The sequence below is a fragment of the Gossypium hirsutum genome, chromosome A08 (assembly GCF_007990345.1).
Source record: "Gossypium hirsutum isolate 1008001.06 chromosome A08, Gossypium_hirsutum_v2.1, whole genome shotgun sequence".
In the NCBI taxonomy this organism is placed as follows: Eukaryota; Viridiplantae; Streptophyta; class Magnoliopsida; order Malvales; family Malvaceae; genus Gossypium; species Gossypium hirsutum.
This window is the reverse complement of record NC_053431.1, coordinates 6519603-6530424: the sequence shown is the minus strand read 5'-3', so window position 1 is coordinate 6530424 and position 10822 is coordinate 6519603. Positions and strand designations below refer to the sequence as shown.

General features: G+C 32.5%; 1 protein-coding gene across 1 annotated transcript; it reads right to left on the bottom strand.

Annotated features, from left to right (window-relative positions):
- Nucleotides 1-2337: 2337 nt before the first annotated feature.
- On the bottom strand, nt 2338-6445 carry LOC107961144 (uncharacterized). Its single transcript, XM_016897378.2, has 2 exons — nt 6267-6445; nt 2338-4240 (listed from the first exon to the last, which is right to left on the bottom strand). The coding sequence occupies exons 1-2, from the start codon at nt 6367-6369 to the stop codon at nt 2661-2663; spliced, it is 1683 nt and encodes a 560-aa protein (XP_016752867.2). The 5' UTR covers nt 6370-6445; the 3' UTR covers nt 2338-2660.
- Between the last annotated feature and the right edge of the window lie 4377 nt (nt 6446-10822).

Sequence of the window (10822 nt, the reverse complement as noted above, 5' to 3'; positions counted from 1 at the left end):
TCATTATAAGTTCTAATTATATCTGCTCTTTTTGATATAATGTCTAGAGCTACTTATAATCTCTCCCCGACTCATAAATAGGAAGATAATGCACATGAGCATACTCGAACCCACATAATGCTCATGCCAATTGAGTTAAAACTCAATCGAAAATTAAAACTATGTTTTTTATATAATGGTTAACACTTATCATTTATTTGATAATTCATTGAAAATATTCATCTATTAAAAAAATAATATTTAAATTTTAAATGTGTTCTATAATCAAGATAAATGTTCATTTAATTTAATTTTTTTGACAAAAAAATTATTAAGTAAAATAAGTAGATAAATAACTATTTATCACTTAATTTTAAAATTGTTTAATTAATTTTATTTTTAAAATTATATTTAAAACAAGTTATCTCTTTACTTTTATTAAAATAAAAAAATAAAACATTCAAATGGTTATATTTAATTTTATATTAACTTATTCAAAATAATATTAAAAATTATATCATTAAGATTAAAATTATAAAACAAGTAATTTCCAAAAATCAAAATTTATTCATTACCAAAAAAAAAATTAACAAATAATTTTTATAATATAAATTTAACACTTATAAAATTTTGTGTTTAATTTTTTATATTATCAAACAACCTTTTAATCGATCATACACAACCTAATTAAGCAAACAAACAAACAAAAAAATTATCAAAATAAAATATAGACCGAGAATCCATACAAGCTTGCAATTATTTAGATTTTGTTTTTTAGTATTTGGTTTAATTAGGCTTTATTTTTTATTCGAATTCGAATATAGAGAAGTTAAATTTATAAAAATAAAAATAGAGAGACTAAATTTTAAATATACGGAAAGTACAAATATTTTTAACGTATTTAATCCACTAATATATTAGTATTTTTATATTTTTATAATAAATCATTAACGTATTAAATTTTATATAAATATAAAATATCCTTTCTACAAACATAATTTATAGGTTTTGATCATATTTGCTCTTTTTGATACAACGCCTAAAACTATCCATAACCTCTCCCTAACCCGTAAATTGAAGGATAATGTGCTTTAGCACACTCGAACCTATATCCTCCTGCATTGGCAACAATGCTTATGCCAATTAAGATAAGACTCAATCGGCAAATTCTTGTTTTATTTTTAAATATGAATGCTGCAAACTTGTTAATTCAAATGAAAAGGAGATACGTATGTTTAAATTTATGCAACACAAAATATTAATATATCAAAATTTATTTTAAAATATATAACATTTTAAAACATGATACTAAAAGCTGATTAAGCCTTAATTCAGTTGGTATAGTTGTTATTGTAACAATTAAGAATATGTAGGTTCAAGTGTCCTTAAGTGCATTAATAGAGTAATATTTTATTGAACTATCTTAAAATAATTATCAAGGTTGTTTGAACAGGACCGTTCGGTTGAATCGGGAACCAACTAAGATATCAGTTCAGAGAGGGTTTTGAATCGAATTTTTTAATATTTTAATTGTTATAATTTTATTTAATTGGGTTGATCGAATTGGTCGGACCAACAAACTAGTGACTAGACCTATCCATGTGTTGGGTCACCTGGCTCGCCTAAAAAGTGGAAAGGTTTGGGCAAAAATATAGGCCTGAAAAATGGGATTGGATAAAAAAATAAGGCCTATTTAAAAAATGGGTCAGACCTCGAGTAAGGTTCTTTTGGCCTAGGCCCAACCCATATTTGCAAAAAAAAAAACTATTATTTTCCTGTTGTTTTGTTGGTGTTTTCTCACAATTTTGTTATTGTTTTGCTGCCAATTTTTTAATAAAAAAATTATACGGGTTGAGCCTAGATTTAACATCAATAATACAGACCGGCCCAAGCTTGGATCTATCAAACGGGCCTAGAAATTGATTAAAGCTCGGCCCGAATCCGACCTAGCCTGGCCATGAATAGGTTTACCGGTGACCTAACCGATTAAAACTTTCACAATTATTACTAATAAGGTAGTAAAAATAAGTATATCCATGGATTAAAATAACATAACAGTAGTTGTTTTTAAAATAGATTGCTATTTTTATTAATTAAAAAAAACTAATTTAAAATATAAAAGTAAATTTGAGTGAATAGTTAATTATTTATATTGATTTTTTTAATGTTAGCAACAAAAATGACGTGTTATTTGAACATGATTGTATCATATATGACTAGATGATATAAATATATTTTATGTATTTTAAAGATTCGTAAAAGATCATATCTCATGTCTATATTTAAACGTACTCAAAGCATTATTCCATAAAAAAAATGTCTATGGAGCACTGAGGCTTTTGTCAAACAGTGTACAAATGTCATATTTTCAAAGATTTTTTTTATATATTTAGAGAATTTTTGAAGAACTATATCTCTATACTCAGTATCAAAATATGCACTCCACACAAACATCGGATATAGACACTTCAAGAAAATTGAAAAGCCGAAACAACGGATATGATAAATATACAAATCATTAGACCGGGTATGAACATGTAATTCAACAACAGTTGTACTATGAACACAAGGACGGCAGCCTAGGAAGCACATACACTCCCACCGGGGCAATGTCCGGTACTTGCTGGGCAGCAGATGAGAACCAGCAAGATGCTATTAAGATCAGAGGCTAACCCACAAAACTAGCCTCTTTCATCGCCAACCCAATTATTCTTCTCCTTAGGACCAGTAGGGCCTTCCTCTCCATAAAGCTCAACCGGAAGCTTATAAAAAAAGTTCTTCACCGAAGATTGAAGCATCACCGGTAAAACATGAACAATTTTATCCAATTCAGTTCTCGAATCATAGACAATAGTTGGACCCCATTTTCGCATAAACTGCAACCAACCAGGCTCAGCTACGATCCCATCTCCAAGATACTCAGCTGCAACAAGTTCGTAATGAGTACTTGAATTTACGTAGAAGTTACTACTAGCGCAATCGTTTCGAATACCGATTCCTAGTTTTGCAGAACCCTGAATGTAAGTCCCAGGGTGAGGAAAGCTAGCGTGTCCATTTCTTGACGAGTAGATGATCGCTTTATTTCCTTGTATGTATTCCAATTCATATGCATTCACCCATACACCACCACTGTGCTGAGAGAAGTATATGCTCCAAAGCTCTCCTGCAAAGTTGCATATGCGGAGTGTAACATGCTCCCAATCACATACATGCTGTCCGATCTTGTTAAGTGCAATGTTCATAATACCGACTTTAAGAGTTGCTGGTCCGTTGAAGGGGCAGAAAATCCACAGAGCAATATCAGTGAAAGTCCCACCAAGTGCTGGTTTCACATGTAGATAAAGTTTAGCACTTGCCAAATTTCCTAGTTTGATAGTTTTCCTCTGATCACCACTTGGCAAATCAATCCAAAATTCTCCGTCATTGCAGCCACCACTAGGTAGATTCGAGCCACCGACATCAATTGGTTCACCTACTGAGTCCCCCTTTCTGAACAGAAGTGCTCCATTCTCGAAAAACCATGAAACTGAAGAAGGCAAGTAGATTTCATCAGGATGAAAGAAGAATGTAGGTCCATAGTGGTTTATTAGTGCATGAATCTGATCACAGTTTGGCATTCCATGTAGTGAAGGATCTAAATTCTTCAAGCATGAGAGAGGCAGTTCTAGTCCAGGTATCGAATCACTAATGCAAGAAAAAGTCCCAACGGAGACACCTCTCCTCAGCATCCCTCGATGATACGGTCTTGTGCTCCAAACTCGAAACGAAAATTCCGAATGCATAACTCGATACTTTTCGCATCTATCAGTTAGGTCAGCTCGAACACATCTCACTTTATCTAATTTTGGTTTTTTAGAACTTGTGACCAAAAAACCTACGGACTTGTAACCCTCGGGAGGCTGTGGCAACCAGAAGAAACCGCAACCTTCAAGACTTCCCTCTCTCCCATCATTCGATTTCCAAGCTAGTGTATAATCGAGAGGCTCCCTAAGGGCTGGTGAAGTAACACGAGTTGAGAAATCAGTGGCTTCAGATTTGGAAGGTGCCTCTCGAGCAACAAGAACAAAACCTCTTAAAGGTTGGTCATTAGATTGACAATAGTGACCAAGGATATAAAATCCATCAGGTATTCCAACTGGTTTATAAAACGTGACACCTTTTTTCTTGTCCTCCAAGTTACTGCTCCAGATGAACTTAAATCTCGAGATTTTAACGACTTCGAGTTCTCCGAGATTTAATTTTCCAGAAGAAAATCCCTGACCTGAAAATGCAGGCAGGTCAATAAAAGAAATTTCAAGATAAGTCATATACAAAATGATAAAACCACATCAGCTCAAGTGAACCTTTTGACTTGAACTTGCATTGTATTTTACCAGCCTCCGCTATGGACTATGCTGCATTTAAACATCACATGACATCAAAACTTATGTTGTTCCGACTATTCATTTTTCTTGAAATATTAGTGTCCAACAGACGTGTCCAAATATGGGAACAGAGATATGGCATACAAGGATCCTCCAAATACATAGAAAAATTTTAAAAATCTGACCTTGCTGTGTCAGACACATACACATCTGACACTCACATCCCAGTTCAAGAATTCAATAATGGACCCTATAGATTGTTTTAGCTGACATATGACGAAGAAGAATGATGAAACAAAGAGATGCTACTCAAACATAAGAGAAAAGCTCAAAAATAAGTGCTGAAAAACTTTTATTTGGGAATGGGGGATTTGGCTTATGTTGCTCTGACTTATTATTTTCTTGAAGAACCTATGTCCTACACAATATCCGGATATAACTACAAGGATACAATCCTCCAAGGACCCTCCGACTAGATGGAAATCTTGAAAAAAAAATTGAGTATACCCATGTCAGACAAATATCCACGCCTACCATTCACACTCAAGGTATTTATGCAACAACAGTGGGCCACATCTCGAGTTCATGGAAAAAACAATTTGATGTATCATATTTGTTTTTTGAAAGGAATACAAAATTAACAAATGAAACAGTTCTAGGAAAAAAGATTTGCTCTTGTTCACCCACAATTAAAAAAATAATCAAAGTAGAACATAGTGGCCTTGTCAGCATAAGCTACAAAGAATTAATTGGAGTAAACGGATTCGTATCCAGCACCTATATTATCTGGACTCAGAAGCAAGTATAGGACATGCATACATGTATATCGTGTCTCCACACCGATTTCCAAATATGTGTGAAAAAACCAAGGGTGTCAAATATGAATACTTTAAAAAAAAAATGAAGAGTCAGTGTAACATACCACCAAATCATATAACATTTCATTACTTCTTGGATAATTGTATAACCATGTTAGATAGATTTTCTACACTACCTCAGTTTCATATATCTGGATTTCATCTATCAGTAGAAGTGCTTACTTTCTCTGCAGGAAGTCTAAGGACATAACAATTCGGCCTCTCAAACACAAAGATCTGTAGGGGATTGAGAAGGCTAAAATTCTTTCAAAAGCGGGATCTTTCAAAGCTGTGTTTCTCAAGATTTGTTGGTCTCAAAAGCTTACATCATTTGAAAGGAAAACTGAAGAAGCATAAGAACGTATATACCTATATGGAAAGACTACATCTCTGATATCATTAGATCAAAACTCAATTGCCTATTCAAATGCAGTAAATTAGTTTTTAAACAGAACCCTCTGTTCTTAGCCTGCTAATTTTTTTGTTCTTCAAGAATTTCCCAGATTTTATTGTTTGTTTCATCATTTCAATCTTGTATTAAGAACAAAAACTATAACTGAGAACTACACTGCACTCAAAAAATCCCAACTACAAACTAAATTTTTGCATTCATTGTAGAAGTGGAAACTACAACTCATATTACTGATCAATAAGCCGATCTAAACCCGGAAAATTTAGAAACAAGACGAAAACATAACACGAACATGATATGTTTAATAAACATGATACCATACTCAACATCCCCAAGTTCAAGCTATATATATATTTGCATTCATCATAGATGTGAAAACAAAATCTCATATTTGCAGCTACCTAACTGATCCATAATTCGATATAACAAAGAGGTAAACATATTGTTGCAAACTTTCCAAAACAAGGTTGAAAAATAACATCAGTTCATACAATAAGTAAAATAGTAGCTCATGAAATCACCCCCATCAATCAGAAAATAACAATGAAAAGGACAAATCGAGGCTAAAAAAATCCAATCAAAAAAGAAGAAGAAGCAAACCCATTAACGAAACACACAATGCGAAGAAAACCCAAAAAATCAAAATTGTAATACCATGAGGCCATTGAGGGAGAGGTGCTGGAAGGGAGAAGGGTTCAGGGTCTGAAAGAGGCAACAAATCCATTTTCTTCCTGTAGAAACATTCGCACCCGAACATTTTTTCTCGTAAAGTGAAAATTTGAATGCAACTTTGCTGCTGATCTTTAAACCTGTCCGCATTATTTTGATATATTCCCAATCTCTTTGAATAAATGGATCAAAATGTCAAATTTCGTGGGTCCGATGTATACGTATATAGATTATATATACATGTATGCATGCAAATAACTTCCTTTTTGTTCTATACAAAACATAAAAAGGATAAATTGCACTCATTGTCACTAAATTATTAGTAAAATTATATTGTATTCACTTAATTTCAAAATATTACAAAATAATCACTGAATTATAAGGAAGTCTTCATTTACTTTTATTCTTTTTGTAAATTACAATAATAGGGCAAAGCCCAAACAACAAATATGATTAACGCGACTTGAACTGTAACACTCCCTATCCGTATTTCGAGCCTAGAATAGGGTACGAGGCATTACCGAACTTAATATGATCAATCATGTAAAAATCATCCATAAAATTTCTTCTAAATTAATAACTTTCATGCATATGTTTAACGTCCCTTATATGGGCCTATGGGGCCCAAAACATACATTCAGGGTGGTTCGGGACCAAACCGTAAACATATGAAACTTTTGCAACACTTAGAAAATTTTCACACTTTGGAGAGTCACACGCCCGTGTTTTCAACCCGTGTAACTCTCTGTTTATAACTTCATCACCCTTGTCAGTCGTACACTTCATATAAATAACAAGAAACGTGTATGGGCTCATTTCTCATTAAATTTCTCATATATATACACAATTTCAAGTTATGTAATTATACAACATATATCAGCCATATCTCTGTAATCTAAATATATTTTTATAACAACTTATCTTGATTTCATACTGTTTCATATTTAAGCTTAAATAACCAAAGTATTTGAAATATCATCTTTATGCAAATAGTACATATGAGGTATATAATTCGATAATTATGAATAAACACATTTATCAAACATTTTCCATATTCATATACCAATGTCTCATGTCTCCATATATCAATAACCATCATTTTCATGAATTCCGAGTTCAATTTCATAATTATTTGTCTCGTATTCAATTTATTCCATGTCGGAACTTTATTCATTAATACGTTTGAATTATCAATACATATAGACAATACATTCAAGATGAACAATTATAATATCACAAATGAATTCATTTATCAGCCAAGTTCTATACTCATATCTTATCAACTCGTACTTCCTGTATCACATAATTATATGTAACACTTACCAAACTTTGTCAAATTAATGAATGTCTTACGGAATTGAGTACTTCGTTTACTCGATGTCATAGTTCAACTATGGTCTTACACATCTTCATATATCAATGTCATAGCCCAGCTATGGTCTTACACGTAATCACATATCACATATCGATGCCATAGCCCAGCTATGGTCTTACACGAATCACATATCTCACTGATGCCATATCCCAGATATGGTCTTATACAGTAGCATATATCACACGGATGTCATATCCCAGATATGGTCTTATACGGAAATCACTTGTCACTTGTAGCCGAAGCTACCACTATTAACTGATTAGGTAGCAGAAGCTACCACTTTTCACTGATCAGGTAGCCGAAGCTACCACTTTTCTGTAATAGCCTGAATTTCAACGATGTCGAAAATAGTGGTTTGAGACCATCAAATCTGAAAACTGAACTCGTAGATTATATTATTTAATATTTACGAGCCAAATGTAGTTTTTAAAAGATTTTTGGAATAGTAAATTGTGTTTTATAAAAATTTAGTTGGTCAAGAAATTGAGAAAAAGAGGTATCGAGATCTCGATGTTATAAACCGAGCCATAAATATTTTTATAAATATTTACGGAATGTCAATAAGGTAGTATTAAAATTTCGTTAGAAAATTTTGACGTTTGGGTGGCCAATTAAATAAAAAGGATTAAATTGGAAAATGTGTAAAAGTTGCTAAAAGGATTAAATAGCTCAATTGTCAAATGAGGAAGGACCTAAAGTGAAAATAAGCCCAAAGGAGATATTTTGGGCGGCAATAGCTGAGAAAAATCAGGAAATGGGTGAAATAAGGGCAAAATTGGAAAATTTCCAAAATTAGCTAAATAAAAATGGGACTAAATTGGAATATCTAGAATTCTCTTCATTTCTCTTCATATTCATCAGCTGAAAAACAGCCATGGAAGGGGGTTCAAGCTGGTTTTCATGCTCTAGCTTCATGTAAGTTTAATTCTTGCTTTCTCCTTGAAATTTCTATGTTTTTGGAATTTTACATTTGGGTCCAACTTACTATTTCATTAGTTTTTGATTCCATGGCTAATTTTTAAAGTTTTTATGGATGAGTGCTGAAATAATATGATGAATAATCATAGAATTGAAGCTTTACTTTTGGTATATGATGATTTTATCAAGTAAAATTGATGGAAATTCATTTTAGGACCTAATTAAGAAAGAGTTTGGAATTAATGTCTAATGCTAAAGTTCTGATTTTTAGGGGTTATGAAGAAGTTTAAAATGATAGACTAAAGTATTAATTTATAAAAATTAGCTCAATTGAGGGGTTAATTGAGCAAGGACTGAATTGTATAAACTGTGAAATTTGGGGCAAAGTGGAAATCAACATTTTTCACTAAAACTGTTTTGGACAGCAGCAGTAGTGTAAATTTGAAAAATCACCAAAAATTTCATAAATCGAATTAGTGGATGAATAAAATATAAAATTAAAGCTTATTGAGTCTAGCTTCTTATAAAAGAAAAGATGTAAGCAATGGAATTGTGAATCATGAGATATAATAAATTTTATGAGACAAGGTCAGAATGATTTTGGGTTCCCCTGTTTTGACTTTGGAAAATCATAAAAAATTAGAGAAAAATAATTAATGAGCTTAAATTTATATGTTTAGAATCCTTAATAAGCCTATTTTCCATAGAAACAAACGACAACATCATTTGAATCTTGTACGAGGATATAATTAATTTTTAGTGAAGAAGAGTCGGAACTGTTAGACAGCAAAACAGGGGTAACTTTAAAGAATAAACTGTACTTATTGGATAAACAAAAAATTCTGAAAATTTTATGGTAAGAAGATATATGAGTCTAGTTTCAGGGAAAATTATCGGATCTTAATTTGGAGTTATATAGCTCCAGATATAAATAATTTAGTGAGTATGACACAGATGACCAGCTTGAATATTCATAAAAGTAAATAATAAAGATTATAGATAATGTTACTTACAAGTGTGTTATATACATTAAGGATGTGGAATGGAGAGGAGGAGGAGGAAAATATATATGAATATCCAGCTAGCATGGCTAATTTGCATGTTTTAGGCTTAAGGACTGAATTGAATAAAAGTAAAACTTCAGGGGTAATTTTGTAAAAATGTCAAAAATGACCAAATTGAAAGGAATGAATTTTTTTATTATCTAAATTAATAAATTGAATGAAATTTTCAATTTAAGATAGGGTGAAAATTGGGAAAATGGTAAATTACCAAAATGCCCATTAATCTTGATATTTCTGCAATTTTGCCAAGTAAGTTCATGTAACTTGAATTATATTCTTAAATGCTTGAAATGCATGTTTTTTTATGAATATGATTTGAATGTTCATTATATGGAAATTTATGAAACATTGATATATTTGAAAAAAAAAAGGGAAAAAAATCCCGGTTGAATGGAAGGAAAATTCGATGGATCTCTGAAAAGGAATTGACGGTAAAAATGATCTATCCCGAACGGGTGATCCTATCCTGATATAGCCCTCCAGAAGGATATGTGGAAAATGGATTTAGCCCGGACGGGTAATTCGAATTAGGTTCTGAATTTAGCCTGGACTGGTAATTTAGATCCAAGCTCATTAGAGTAATTGTCGTTCCAGGGGATTTAGCCTGGACTGGTAATCCCGACAATACTCTATGAGTTTATATTACAGGGATTTAGCCTGGACTGGTAATCCCACTGTAAGGATGAGGTTCGCGGGAGTGTGCTCTCTGATATGGAATGTGTAAGACCATGGTTGAAAGATACCATGACAACTTGATATGAAATGTGTAAGACCATGGTTGAAAGATACCATGGCAACATGATATGAAATGTGTAAGACCATGGTTGAAAGATACCATGGCAACCTGATATGAAATGAGTAAGACCATGGTTGAAAGATACCATGGCAACATGACGGGAAAATGAATAAGACCATGGTTGAAAGATACCATGGCAACGTGATATGAAATGTGTAAGACCATGGTTGAAAGATACCATGGCAACGTGATATGAAATGAATAAGACCATGGTTGAAAGATACCATGGCAACCGGACATGAAATGAGTAAGACCATGGTTGAAAGATACCATGGCAACATGACGGGAAAATGAATAAGACTATGGTTGAAAGATACCACGGCAACATGACAGAAAACGAGTAAAACCATAGTTGAAAGATACTATGACATCATGTCGAAGATAAATA